The 15,681-nt window shown below is 38.3% G+C and overlaps 1 protein-coding gene across 1 annotated transcript in view; it reads left to right on the forward strand.

Annotated features, from left to right (window-relative positions):
- Positions 1 to 221: 221 nt before the first annotated feature.
- LOC102376402 (gamma-aminobutyric acid receptor subunit beta-2) overlaps positions 222 to 15,681 on the forward strand; it is a gene marked incomplete at its 3' end in the record, with an annotated part of 113,142 nt that continues 97,682 nt past the window's right edge. The window contains exons 1-3 of the mRNA XM_006033879.1: positions 222 to 388; positions 510 to 601; positions 1,554 to 1,621. Coding sequence (XP_006033941.1) covers positions 312 to 388; positions 510 to 601; positions 1,554 to 1,621 — 237 coding nt within the window. The remainder of the gene's footprint in view (positions 389 to 509; positions 602 to 1,553; positions 1,622 to 15,681) is intronic.

Genomic DNA, 15,681 nt, shown 5'->3' on the forward strand with positions numbered 1-15,681 from the left:
AACTCCTGAAACTTCCAGGCTGGCTGTAGTCAATGTTATATACTAACAAAAAAGGACAACAAAAATACAATTGATCCTCCTGTGGATGACTTTTTTTTTTAAATAATGCATTTCCTTCTTCCCCTTTAATTCTTCTTCTTTTTTTTTTTGGCAAGGAAATTTGCTCGATCTCCAGCAGCAACCACTGCTCCTTTTGATGTTGTGGTACGCCGTGCGCATGCGCCTCACATTAGAATTACTGCACTGGCCAGAATAAGTTGGATCTCTTCTTCTCTTCACTGAAACCCAAAATCATATCAAAAGCCAAAGGGATGGTGAGAGTCCGGAGAAAGGGTTACTTTGGGATTTGGTCATTCCCCTTAATAATAGCAGTGGTGTGTGCTCAGAGGTGAGTGATGGAGATCTCTCTTTTACTTCACTTGGAATTGCACTGTATGCTACTGGCTGTTAATAGGAATGTGTAGATTGGAGCTGAGAAATAAGATCTGTGTGTTATTGTTATTTTTTAGTGTCAATGACCCTAGCAATATGTCACTGGTAAAAGAGACCGTGGATAGACTGCTGAAAGGCTATGACATTCGCTTGAGGCCAGATTTTGGAGGTAATTTGCTTTTGAATAAGAGATGCTACATACCCGGGCTGTGTGTCCTCTGTGTGTGTGTGCTCCCAAACGTGTTGTGGATGTGTGTGTGTGTGTTACCATTTTCGCAAGCTGATTTAAAGTTAAGCCAATTGTTACTCAATTTTCTTAGCCCAGGGCGCTCTTAATGCGATCATTTAAATCTCCTGTATGTTTGTAATCGCTCTCTCTGTCTCTCGTGTGTGTGTGAGTGTGTGTTTGCGCGGATAATTTATTAACCCGTAATTAAACCCTTAGTTAATTGGCTTTATTGAGATGCAAATCTTTTAAGTTTATCCAGCGTTCATTCCAACGAGCCTAGCGTGGCTGGGATCCGTGCTGTTTGAGAACAAGATGTGCTGTTAAAAATGTCATTTAACCCCTTGTATATTCCTACTTTGAACTAGTTGGGTTTGTTTTTTTTTTTAGTCTAAAAACCCAGGGGATCATTGGACACTCGGTCTAGCTTTGATACCCCCCTCCATACATTATGCCAGTGCTACATAGCCCAGACCTAAGAGCCTGATGTAAATCACTGGGAGCTCAGCTGCAATTGCCCGTTCTCACTTTGCACATCGCATGTATTGACTAGAAGGAGTTAAAATGTTCAGTCATCCCCCCCATCCCGGCATCAGGTCGAAGTGGTTCAGGCAGTGATCTGGTGTGTGTGTGTGGCTCCAGCCGGGGGATCCACAGCCCCCATTATTCACACGTGTGTGCATGTTACATAAAATGTCCCCACAGCTGCCGGCGAAGGGTGAACACACCGTGAACTGATGGCTTTGGCGTGGAGCAAATGCGAGCCTGGCTTGGGGGGGTGGACGGGTTAAAGGCAAACTCACGCCATTTCGCCGCGTGATGAGTCCTGGTAAGTGTGGGAAGAACGAGTTAAGTTCTCAGAGATCACATTGCGGACCATCTTGTTGGGTTGCAGGTCCCCCCGTGGCTGTCGGTATGAACATAGACATTGCCAGTATAGATATGGTCTCAGAAGTCAATATGGTGAGTACTGAGCTCCTTCCACCCCCACCCCCTTTCTTTCCTGAAGACACGATGATGATGGTGATGATGAGAAGCTGGCGGGGAGGGATGTGATCATTTTTCATTTGGCCACATTGTGCGATGGTTTCGACTCCAGGTCATCAAAACAGCACCCCCAGTCTCTTGCTGTTCTTTCCCTCCTGTGCATGTTAAGCCTGTTAAGGACTTGTTCTACTTTCTGCCCGGAGAGATGCTGGCAAGGGCCCTGGTTGCCTACACGGCACAGGAGGCGTTACCAATGGAAACCTCCCTGCTGATGACGGGGGGGGGGGGAATAAAACATCCCCCCCCCCACTCCCGGGGAACACACTGACCCGGAGGGGGTGGGATTTCGGCTGCTCAGGTGCACGGCCCATGAACCCCCAAGGAGGGGAAAAACATCCGGTAGATTAATCATCTGCAATAGAGACATTAAGGGTTATTTTTATGTTATGACTCACAGCATGTTCAAAGCTTGTGCGCTTTATTGACAGTCTTACTATGTAGTTGCTACCGCTCGAGCCGTGCAGCGAGCGCTGCGGAGCGGGCGCCGGAGTTTCCAGGCTGTGGGAAGCAGGCGAGCCCGGCTTTGCTCGTGCAAGGGCGCCCCCTGCCGACGGCCGGGCCGCACTGCAGCCCGGAGCGCCGGCCGAGGACCCTGCTTGCTGCTCGCAGCCTCGTGCACCTGGTTTCTTTTCCTTGCAAGTCGTGGCCGGTGGGCAGCCGCCCCGCCCTCAGACCCCAGGTGCTTTCCCCGAGCCAGAGCCCTGAGCCTGCCTGCCAAACGCTTGCAAACCTACAGGCTTTCCTCCTGCCACTCAGCCAAAAGTGCTGAAATGTGCAGGGGAAGGTTGGGAATTGGGTGCACCAGAGTCTCAGTCTCTGCCTAGGCAGGTTTCTTTATCCCTTTTCCCAAGCTGCATTCCACGTGGGATCCTGCTGTGTTGCAATGGATGAGTTGAAGGCCCGTTGAGGAATAGCCCATTCATGTCACCAGAAGTTGGCCTTGTGCTTTATCACAGATCTTTCTGACTCTGGCGCTGGACTTGAGGTCAGACTGAGGGTTTTATTTTTCCCCTCACAGACCTGGTTTCATTTCTGAGCTTGTTAGAAATGTAAGATTTTGTGTTTTATGAAGTGTACTGCTAGAAAACTCCCACACTCTTCTACTTTTTAATGCAAATGAAATGTTCTCTTTACCTAACTTATGTTTCCAGTGGTCATTTATTAGCCAAAGAAGGGTTTTAAAAAAAGTTTTTAGGCTATAAGTTTAATTATCTATGCTCTTTGTATCCGTTATCAAAACAGTTGAAATGGTCTATAGTTGCTAAAATGATGAAGTTGCTCATGGGATAAGTTAACTAAATCACTTGTGTGTTCTGTTTCATTATCTGGGAGACTAATGAACTGTTGAGAGGATAGCAGCAGCTTTGAAACTATCATAAGGCTGAGGAGCTCTTCAAGGATTATGCTGACACTTTTTAGCAGTCTTTTTATTTCCATGTAAATGTTTATGGGTCAGATTCTACAGTTTTCTATGGATCCTTCAGATTCTATCCTAAAGCACTTTATTTGTCAACTCACAGAATTTGGCCCTGTGTTTGCAGGTACTTATTGGAATATAGGCACCATACAGATGCTAAAATGTGCTAGCAGCAAATGCAACATGTTAAATGCTTATTAACAAATACATGGGCTAATAAGGAGATGTCACATTTAAAACAAACTTTCCTATTTGTTACTGTTCTTGGCAGATAGTTGCAAGATAAAATAAACATGGTCATTGGAACATTGTTGGTAGTTAATGATGTACATGCTCTTCTTAAAAAAAAAAAAAAAAAAAAAAAAGTTATATTAACAGGGTTTTTTTTTTTTCCCTTTCTTATGCTGACTTCTGTATCCACTGATGTATTTTTCCAAATGGTTCATTGCCCTGGATTAGTATTGTTTAAAAATGCAGTTTTGCTCAGTCTAATGCTATTGTCAAGTGTGCTGTTATTTTTAATAAACTGAGGAAGTTCTGTGGGAAAAATGATCCATAGTATAATGATACCATTAGACCTAATGCATAGAATTATATGCTGTAGCTTCGAAGTGTTTATCTTTGAAGACTTGCTAATAGAGTGCTTGATCCTGCTCTGGTGGAAAACGGTAAAACTTCCAATAGTTTCGCCAAGAGTAGGCTCCATATTTCTATTCTTTATTTTTAATAGATTAACTAATATGTAATACAATGCTTCTTTTAAGAAAACTTATGGACTTCTAATTTAGATAATTATCAGTATGGAATTTAGTGCCAAGGTCTTTTCGGAAAGTTTAAGTGCCACAGACACACAACCACATTTAATGAAAAGTAGATTGTAATGTGGGTAGCACAGATATGGAGATAAATAGTTGCCTTTTATAAATATCTACTAGCCATATCAAACTAGTAAGGTTTTTTGCTGGAGATAGCATGTGGTCTGTGTGTGTGTGTGTATGACAGTAGAGAATCTGCTAAAGTTTATCTCTACTGAAGAGTGTTAGTGTGTGTGACTTGTCATGCAAATGTGCTCATGTGCGGATGCATGTGTGTGTGCGCGCGCATGCGCGCGCACACACAAAATAAATGAGTGGAAAACTTGGTATTGTTTTGAGAACATTTTATAGCTGTTCTTGATAGTGTTTTAATGAAAGGTCTGGCTTCTGGAAAAAACATGAAACCGTGTAAAGCCTTGTTAGACAATCTGATAAACTTGGCAGAGGGTTTGTTGATATGTGGTTAATTTTATCAAGCATAACTAAGAGTTATGGACCAAATATGGTATATAAAGGGAGTTCTGCTTAAATAATTTGAATGTGACTTATCACATTCTTAACAGAACACATTTGTCTGAAATATTTTTTTTCTTCTTTTAGTTTGATAAAAATTCTTAATTTATAATAAGGATAATTTCTTGGCCTACTTCACTGTAAAATAAATATGAGAATTAATTTACAGCTCTCTAGAAATCACTGTATGCAATAATATGACCTGAAAGACCCATAATAAATGGAAAGACAGGTGTACAAGAAAAGATTGAAAGACATGAACTCAACATAGTGAACCTTATCTTCCTTATCCATTGGAAGGTTTAGTTTTGACTTCGGTAGAAATCAAGCGCAAGCGTATGGCCTGCTATCTGGCATTCAGTCTTTTGAAGTAATGAAAGCTACAGAGAAATCCTTTGTGATATAAGGGATCATTTTCCTATTCATAGAAAATGGAAAATGTAGTCAAGGCAAAATTCCTGTTGACTTCAACTGAAGACAAATGATTGTCCATTTGTGTGCATGTACATTAAAGGTAATTAAGCTTTTGCCTTTAAGAAGAGAGTAGGCACCCTTACAGAGATCTTCTCAGCTAATTTCAACATTCACATAGTTTATAAGTTTCTCATCTCTCCCCTTCCTCCTCACCTTGTATGCATCTCTACAGAGAGAAGGATAACTTTGATTTTTTTTTTTTTAAATCAGCCTAGAGCTGAGGAAGACTGAACCTCACAAATGATCAACAGGACATCAGGTTTTGTGGTTGCCTTCAAAAGAGAGCATTTTGAATGGAAGAGAATTAAAACTGGAAGCAGTTCATTTATTTTTAATCTCTTCTAGTAAGAAATCTGGACACAGATGTATATTTAATTTTCAAAACCCAAGTTCAAACATTGTGTATATGCTGGCAAAAATAATGCTTTCCAAACCATGGCCATAATGAAGGCTCATAAAGTCAGGTTTTCAGACCTACTTGAGAGTTAGCAAGTGTCATTTTCAATTTGCATTCATTCTTCACATTTTGCACAGAAATAAAGTATCTTAGGTGATGACTTTGTGCAGTGCAGTAGTAACTATATCTTAATCCATTTACTTCATTCAGTTTTGGCTTGGGACTATATTACCATTAGTTAAGAGTTTGCTTCTTTGCCAGTCATGCTGCAGATATCCTTAGACATTTCTGATTTCAGGTGACAGTTGAAAATAAACATGAAGAGGTGTGATAACTACTTAAACCAAAACGGTGTTCCTGTGATAATGAATTCAAGATTAGCTGTATTTCAGTGAGTCTAAATACGAAAGTCTCAGGAGACTTTCCAGGTGTTTGTTACTGTACTTGAATTTCCTTCCCAGCTTCCTTTTCCCTAATAATAATCAGACTCATTATAAAGATTGTATCTCGAGAGGGTTTAATAGTCTATTTTTAAATAACTAATGCCAGCTGAGATGTCAGATTTCCAAATATGCACCTTCTTCAGTAATAATTGAAACAGAGTATTTTAGACTAACATTAGCAACTGAGATTCTGTCTTCTGTCCCCAAACATTTCCATCATGCATTGTGATTAGAAAACAAGCTTTTAGCTACTGGTTTGTTAGGACTATTGGGGGTAAATTTTGGAAATAATTGTGTTTGCCAGTTTTTATAAAGATCATACATGGTGTATTTAGCAAATATTCTATGCATAGGTCTTCTATATGGGTCTCAGAGGACAATTTTTTTTTTATAGTCTATGGCTAATATGGGATTCTATTACAGAACATCTTAAAACAAAAAAAGAAATGTTCTGATGTATGTTGTTTGTGGTTATATCCAAAAAGTCATTGTTATTTAATAATGGATTTATTATTTAAATAATGGATTTTGCATTTAATTAACTGATGTATTGTTCTTAATGAATGCATTGCTATCATGGAAAGTGTGAGGAGAATGCAAACAGATTACTTGGTTAAAAATATCTGTATGGTATTACTAGACAGATTTTGGCATGGATTTAGTATTCATGCTTGGAGTAAAATTGATACAATAGACTGGTTTGTCTTAGTGGGAGCCATTATGGTTGATTGAGTGTATAATCTTTCCATCGAGCGGGAGTTACAGAAACAAAAGAGCTGTTATAGTCTATCAGGGTAAGATTCACTTCTTAAAGCATGCCAAATTTTACACAACAAATCCTAAGAGCTCCTAGCTTTACAGAGTTAGGTTTTCTATATTAAATTTCAGCATTTATGCTCAAGGTGTCCCAAAATTGTTTTAAAAAGTAAGGTACACTGGAATGTAGCGAGCCCAGAACAGAGCTAGGATAGAGCAGTGGTGGACTCTGACTTTGAGTCCTCATCAATAGTACAGACCCCCTGGGCTCTTGTAAAATCTATAAAACTTCCTTTAGTAATCTGTGATGGAGAGGAGCATCAGTAAAGGATCAATAGATGCAGCCTGGGTTTATGAGAACAGAATGAGGAGGGATCTTATGTTTCAAGTAGCAAAACTCAGGCAGGGAGATTGTTGTTCACATACTATGAACTTTCCTGTATGTAGGACTGATGAGGAGTGTGGTGGGTAATGCTGATACAGGGGAAAAAGAGGAAGGGTGAAACAAGACCTATCGGAAAGGGGCAGAATGAAAGAATAAAAGGGGTAGAACTTTTATAGAGAAAAAAGGAGAAAAGGAAGAAAAGAAAAATTGGAGGGAGGGAGCTAGAGTGAGGGGGAAAGGCAAGGTATATAGAGAGCAAATGGGGGTCGTAAGAAAGTGAAAAAAATCCTGCCTGCTTGCGAGTTATCTATTTACATATAGGAAATCATGGTACAGAGAAGTGGTAGAGAATGGCCATTTCTTCTGCCTGATATGACATCAAAATATGAAAAGTGAAGTTCAGGTGGATCTTGAGAGAGCATCAGCTTTGTGATCTGAAAAGCGGATTATTAGTGGATTATTTGCTCATTATGTGTCTGCTCTTTTTGCATCATCACAGATGTGCATAACATAACAAAATAAATACAAAGAAAACTGCTTCTTCCCAAGGAACTTGGGTGTGAATTGTTCAAGTTTTATGTATGAAATAGTAGAGTTAGAGCTTTTTGGACTCCACAATCCACCATAACTACAAGGCACAGCTGGTGGTGTAGAGTGACCAGCGAGAAAAGTAGTGACTTGCATGAAAGCTACTGCTGAGTTCACGCAACTCAGGACACAATCTATTTTAAGATAGCAGTTATCAACCTTTATAGACTCAAGGTACCCCTCATTTAACTGAAAGCACACCTCCATAACTTTGTGAAACTAATTTATTTATTACAGTGCTTAATTACCTCCCTGCAGAATACCAGGCAGTAAGGGAAGGGAGTGACCAGGTAGGGATGAGCCTGAACCTGAGCTTATCTGCTCACACCTGGCTTATCTCCTTATACCTCAGCAGCACCCATCAAAAGATCTTGGGGCACCGTGGTTGAGAGCCACTGTACAAAGAGAAGGCATGTTGGTTTGAATATCAAGTTTACCCAGCGCTGGTTTTGGATAGCAGATCTGTAACTTCTGAGCCAGAATAGGGTTAAATGTAACCTTTCATGTGAAGGATACTCTTGTGATGCAGTTTCCTTTCTCATATGTGAAAACTAGGTAGGCCCTCCAATGATGGACTGAGATTTGAATCCATGAGCACCTAGTTCAAAAGTGAGAGTGCCGTCATGGATACCATATGTGTGGGTCAAATTGTACACACTATATAACATGCATACTTATAATGTAAACTGTTCTATTTTAAATGCCTACAATTTGAGCTTTGAAAATTAAATATTTTTGTCTATCTGTAGTAGCAGTTTTATTTGTGTGTGTGTGTGTGTGTGTGTGTGTGTATATATATGTGTGTGTGTGTGTGTGTGTGTGTGTGTGTGTGTGTGTGTGTATATATGTGTGTGTGTGTGTGTGTGTGTGTGTGTGTATATATATATATATATATATATATATATATAAAAAACACTTTTCTGACAGGTGCACAGCTCTCAGGGGCTGTTTCAGAAACAGATTGAAGAGAAAGAGAGAAGGATAATTCCCTTATAAAAATGATAACAGAGTGATGTTGGAGTTGTGATGGTCTAGGGCTTTTGTGAGAGGCAAGGATTTCTTAGGGTGATATCTTTTATTGGACCAACTGCATAGTTAGGATAGAGTTAGACAAGCTTTCAGTTGCAAGACATTCTTCATCAGGTTGTCTAACTCTATCACAACTATGCAGTTGGTCTAATAAAAGATATCACCCTTGATAAAAAATGGTCATTTTATAGATCTACAGTCCCTATTTGTAGCATTTAACTGTTAACTCCTTGGCCTATGTTAGGGAGCTGTCTTTATGTTGGTACCAGTCTCTGGCTGTATCTCCTTGTAAGCTTCTTTTTATACCTTCAAATGGATGATTTGGGAGCTACAGCCTATTTGCTTTTCCTCCCCTAAGGGTCTCCTAGAACACACAAGAAACCTCCTTCAATATTACCAGTCAAAACCAAATTTACTCATTATGTGTTGTTTGGTGATATACTGCTTATTTAAAAAAAGACAGGTGAAAAAGATGAAGTGTTAGCGCTTATTCTATTGCAGAAACATCTTTCCACACAAAGATATGTGCTGGGAAAATATAGCTACCAACCTTGAACCTTGGTGACTTTTATATTTTATAAGCTATTATCAGTGGCCCAGTTTTTAATTGCTCCTTGGAACTGGCTGTCTTTTTGTACTTCATCCAAATAGCTAGATATATTTTGCTTCTAGTTAAGATAGTTTTATCTAATTAAGTCCAGGCTTGTATCTTTTTCCAAAGCCACCACCTGGGAAGTCCTCTGGAAAGTTGTCCAAATACATCTTGCCTTTGGGTTTGCTAGGATGTATTACTACCAGTGTGTGGGCCCTTTGCTGGGACCAGTGTTCATGCAGAGCTTGCATAGACTTTCAGAAATATACCTCAGTATATTACAAATGATCTTTAATCTTGAGTCCTATGAATGTGTCAGTTTGTTTTATAATAATATTTTTTTATTATTTAAACGCATGTTCTTTTTAGAGATCTTTAAGGAAGACCGTAAGAGCTAGATCCTACTTTAACTATTAGGTTCCTTTGGGGGGTTAGGTTTTTAAGTGCAATCATATTTCACCCTGTTTGAGCCCCTGAACCTTAAAGTCACAAAAAGAAGTGAGGAGGAGAATACACTCGTTTTTTTTGTATAAACACTTTTTTCTGCCAAACAAGAAGAGTAGAATAAAATTATGCTTAGGCATCTAAATCCACTTGCATACCTAATAAGTGGAATAGGATTTGGCCAATAGTGTCTAGTTCAAGTGTGTGATTAAAGTGGGATAATTTTTTACACAAGGAATATTGGACCTTGCAGCCCTGATCCTACAGGGGTTCGTTTTTGTGCGTAGGGACATCTGCATCCATTGATTTGCTCCATTAAAGGCAGTGAGGCTCTGCCTGCATGAGCTATTCATCTTGCACACAACATACTGCAGGATTGTGGCCTGTAACATTCAGCATGATTTTTAGTATCATCCTTTTCTTTTTTTCAGTCTAAAGTAAATGCAACATAATTTTGCAATTATGTCCTTGAAAATGGCAGAATCAAATTTTGTTTTTCTTTTCTTTCAATGTGTCTGATTTGTTAATTGAACATCACTTTCTATGTACTAAAGTATTTCAGTCTTTTTGCACAGAAGAGGTTTATTTTTAAATGGATCATTTTGGATTTATTCTGCAGATGAATGGCTAGTTGCCAAAAATTTAAAGAAATTGCCTTGGAGATGATCTGTACAACCGAGTTAATAATTACTGCTGTCTTGTTTTTGGTTAACATGTATCCATAAATATTTAAGTAATTTGGCTCCTGCCATAGAAAAGAAGACTTATTAGTCTTTGCTATGTTTTATGGACAAAATCTTGGTGTTAAAATGTAGGAAAGCACATGGAGTACACTTTATCTCTTGGTATGGAGATTGCTTTATTACATAACTTTTCTCTTGGCAATTGCATAAAATCTTTACAAATGAACTGTAAGGTGAAATGAAAACACTTATTTTATTATATATAAAATAAGCATATGCACATGCACACATCACGCTCTACAAGCTTGTCACAGTTTTGAAGTGCTTTTTGTGGTTGTATTCATGACTCCTCAGTGTTCCTAGCCTCCTTTTTCCAAGGTTTATAATTTGGCAATCTGTGTTGAATTGGGTTGAAATTTAGCATGAATAATCTCGGATTCCCTTTTTCTCCTCCACCACACACTCTCTTCTACTTTTCAATGCATAATCATTCCTCTTATTTCAGTTCTATTTAGCAATAGAATCTAATCTAAATGAGATCAGCTGATTTCCTTGTGTGAATTAAGGTGGGCAGGATTTTGGTTCCTTCTGAAAAATCTATACATGGGGGATGCCCTTGTCTATATTTTTGTAACAGCAATTTGAAATAATGAAAAAAAATTATCTTACCACTTTTTAAAATCAGGACTAAGACTTTAAAAGAGACATCATAAAATGTTTCAGTTTTTAGTATTGAAAAATTGGCTGTTGTGTGCACACTGCAACTTGTAATTAAAAAATAAATAAGCATTACTATATTAACATTATAGTGATATTATGCATTGACAAAAGATAAACAGCATAGAAGCAGCCTTGTGCTCTCATGTAATTATTCTCTAATACGCTTCTATGAGCATTCCCACCCCCCTGTTTTTTTTTTTCAACATCAATATTACACTAAAAAGAGATGTTGTAACCATCATAGCAAGAGCAGTATAGAAATAATAATGGCCACTGAAAAATATTATAGGCCAGTGCAGAAAATACTCTTTCTTTTATGTTCGAGTGCCATGATTCAGAGCCCTACATGTATGTAAATTCAAATTAGCAGACTCATTTGGTAAAGTTTTGTTTACAGAAGATCTTTGAATGTTCCCTGTTGAGATTGCTGGTTTCAAGGATGTAGGCAAAGATTCCAGTTGACTTTGGATCAAGCTCAAAATGCATATTTAGGGACCTGTTTTAAACCAAATTTTAGTTTTGCACAAACAAGTGTGCACTTAAATTCTTGTCAACCAAAAATGAAAATTTGGTCAAAATTCTGTCCCCAAAGACAGAATTTCATTAACTTCACTAGGATAGCATAGGTGGGACTGAAGACAGAATTTGTGCACTGGGATATAGGTTTATACCCTTCAAAGCTTATGTTTGGATCTGAATCTTTCCTGTTCTGTCTGATGCTGCTTAAGGCACAAAGAAAACTCTTTCATCTCTGCCTGTCCTGGGCTGCTTTTTGCATTAAGTCCTCTAAATTCTGTTAAATGAATGGATATTTATTGTTCCTCCAACAAAAGAGAAATGCAGCCGAACAGCATGTGGCCACTTACAAAGGTGCTACTAATTGAATGAAAAAATGGTTTCTCTTGTGATATTCATCTTGAGCATATCATAGGAAGACTGCCTATTGCATGCAACAAATTCAGCTCTCAGTCATGTCATATTTCTATAGGTAAATTAGCAGAGAGAAGTAGTTAGCCATGCTAGTCTGAGGTCAGGCAGAAGGCAGCATAGAGGTGCACCTTAGACTAAGTTAATCAGAGATGCCTAAGCTTGTCACTGAGAGAAGAACTCGGTGTTTTTAAGGAGATGTTTGCTTTATTATTTTGCAACAAGATGAGTAGAATAGTAATAGATTAAGGTGACCTGATAAATGCAGGCATCATCCTTGTAAACATTTTTACCCATATTAATTCATTTCCCTAACTCATTAACTAACATCTTTTTCTTGGTTACAGCTCCATGTAAATAGCACTCTAGATTTCCAAGCCTTGTCTTCCTACCAGATGAACTTGTTTGACACCCCTGTTAAGCAATTAGAGTTGAAGACATTTAGATAACTGGGGTAAAACAGAAAGCAGCAACTTGGCAAAGGGGCATAATTAACATATTTGGAATGTTTAAAAAACAAAAAAAAGTTTTGCAAACCAAGAAATGTTTGAGGACTTTTAGGCTGAACTTTCTCTTTCATGTTGGTTTGTCTGAAAGCAATAACAGCGTATGGGCCAGATTTTCAGATCGCAACGCTCGGCAACCTCCATTGGTTTTAAGACTGAAGTTCATGATTTTCCATCAGCACTAGTAGGTGTTGACCACACTTGAAAACTGGCCCTGAAGTTTTCTTTAAGTTCCTGAATGGGATCTCAACTCTTGAAAACCTGGCCTCACTTGTGAGTACAGAACCATTTTGATATGCTGGCCCTTTAAACTTTGGTATGTATTAAATCTTTTATAGGTGTTTAAACCATGAATTATTTACTTGAGGCACAGATCCATTCTAGTCTTTGGAGTAAAAGATGTATGCATTTAAGGTTGTGGAAATTAAATACGTAATTTACCACATCTGTTTAACCAAAGAAGTGAAATAGCTTGAAGGCATTATGATCCATAAGAGTAAACATGTATTTGGTTTGCATAATACTTATAATTCAATAGTCCAAAAGTCTTTATGGTCCATTGTGTAAATCCATATTTATGTTCTGTTTACAAACTATATGTTTGAGTTAATAGACCTAGCACTTCCAAAGGAGTTGTTGCAGCATAGTGTGAAAATTCTTCCTATTTCAAGCACTATTGACCCAGTAGGCTCTCTTGGCTCCATAGGAGCTGTCACAGTGACTGTTAATCCATACTTGGCAAATATGCACTGAAAGCACCCATAAGTTTTAAAGTCAAACAAAATTAGTTTTCAGGTGCTGCAAACTGAATTCCTAAATGAAATGATTCAGGAATATTTCTATATTTCCATATGTTACTCTATAACAATTTTTTTTCTTTCCATTTGTGAAATGAGGAGGAGAAATATGGTTAAGTATATACCTATCTGTCATATTTACAAGTGAAAAGCAGTATATTGCAACTAATTCCATCATTATTTTGTTATAATGTAATCCCAGAAATTATCAAAGAAGCCCATCTACAGCTAACTATTAAGCAGAATGAAATCCTTCCTAAATGTAGAAGTGATGCTCATTTCATTCTAAATTTCTGTGTTGTTTGAATCAGCTCTGCAATTTTTCAAAATATTCACTTCATTATGAGAGGTCCACACACACATTGCTTCTCGAATGAAGAGTAAAGTTGTTAGGTGCATGTTTTGTAAAGATCCTTAGTTTTCTCAAGATAAAATACTTAAACTCATTCACTTGGAAAATTGTTGTTATTTTCAATTTTAAACAAAGCTCTTCTTAAGGCTTAGGAATGTTTGCAAAGTATAGGTTTTATTTGTAGGTAGGCACCTACCTAAATTGTTGTGAGACGAAGGTTTCTTTGTGGCCTGCTCATGGCACACAGAGCCAATTTCATAGGCATTTTGCAGTGGCTTGGCTCCTTGGTGCCGATTGGTGGAGATGCTGCCCCCCCCCCCCCGTGCTGATTGATAGAGATGCCCAGGGAAGAGGGGGCAGCTGCCATCTTGATGGCTGGCTACCCTTCATGCGGCCTTGCCCCTTGGCACTGATTGGCAGGGAAGCCCTGGGAAGGAGGAAGGACAAGTACACAGCTGCCATTTTGATTGCTGGCTGCTCTTCATGCTGTCCCATCCCTGAGTGCTGATTGGCAGAGAAGCCCCGGAGGGGTGTGTGTGTAGAGGAGGGATGAAGGCACAGCCAACATCTTGGAGAGGCCCAGCAGGGGGAGGTGGGACAGGTGAGCAGCTGCCACCTTGTCCATTGCCCTTTGTTCCATGCTGCCAATTGGCAGTTTCCCCTACCCAGCAGTGAGGACCAGTGAGGGGAGACAGTGTTTTATTTTATTTTAATTGTTGATTTAGCAGACAATCTTGAATCCCTTGCTGCGTCCCCCAAATGAATTTGTAGGTGGCCACAAAATCACCTCTCAGCTTTCTCTTGCAGTTAACTAAAATATATTTTAGTTAAGTATAGCTTTCATACCAAGTTTCAGCCAAGAATATATTATAAGAGTTGGTTCATAAGCTCCTGAAAATAGGTTTGTAATGGACATGCCACGAGACACTTAACTATAATTATTTTTGTTAATTTCCATGCCTACAAATTAATAGTTTTCACTGATCTACTGTAATATGGCACAAGTAACTGTTTTCAAAGAAACAATAGTAATTTCAGTAAACTTGCTGTAAGAGAAGATTTAGTTAAAATATGTTCTCCCTTATGCAAAGGACTTACACATGTCTCTGCCAATTCAGATCCCATATAAGCCTTATTTTGGAGTCTTAAAATAATGCTAATTTCTTGTGCTGGATCAGGACAAGGGTGAATTTCATATTGTATTGACATAAAATTCAGACCACTAACTGACTTTCACTTCAAAGAAATTTAAGTCTGAGCATGGACTGGGTCAGTAGGTTTCATACCCGTTGCTGTCAGTTGCTCATTGTGAAGTGAGTGGGTAGTCTCAATACTTACTACTTGACAAAAAGACCACATCAGAAAATACATAGCTCCCTTTGGCAGTTTTAGAAGAGTGACATAACCTCAGGAGTCTTGGCACAGAGCTATTCTGTCACTCCTAGAATTTCTCCCTTAATTTTCATTAATAAAATACAGTAGTAGAGCAAAGTGAAAAGGGCCTACATGACTTTTGCCAACACTAAACCCATTCTGCTCACTAAATGGAGGACTTTAGTTTCCAGCTATGTCTTGTTGTTGCCTTTTGCCACTTTGAATAAATTAATAAAAATAAACCTTCCTGCTCTGAATCACAGCACTGTCTTAGGAGAGGTGTGTGCTAATGAAAGGACTTGAGAGTAAAATTTAATTTTGATTAACTTTTTAATTGGATTGACTTTTTGAGAGCAGGATGATGTATGAACGTTTGATATGTCACTTGACATTTTAGTTATGAGGCATCAATTCTACAGTATATACTGACTAGATAACCATCTCAGTGCAAAGGCTGCAGTTATCTAGAGCAGATTCAAAATAAAAGTTTCTTATCAAAACAAAGGCCTTTTTCATACCAGAAATGTTGGTGTGTATGGATATTTGTGGAAGCTATTAATTTTATATGCAGATATTTCATATAAAACATACTTTGACTTTTTTCTTTAAGTAGTCTCTCTGGAAATCAATTAAAATAATATAGTCTTTTTTGTTTGTTTGTTTGTTTTTGTTTTACTCATGTAATTTATAGAGAAGAAATCTACAAAACAAGAACCTATTCCTGGGGGGAGAGGGTAAAGGTAGAATAAGCCTATTTTTATTTT

Source organism: Alligator sinensis, unplaced genomic scaffold (assembly GCF_000455745.1).
Source record: "Alligator sinensis unplaced genomic scaffold, ASM45574v1 scaffold530_1, whole genome shotgun sequence".
In the NCBI taxonomy this organism is placed as follows: Eukaryota; Metazoa; Chordata; order Crocodylia; family Alligatoridae; genus Alligator; species Alligator sinensis.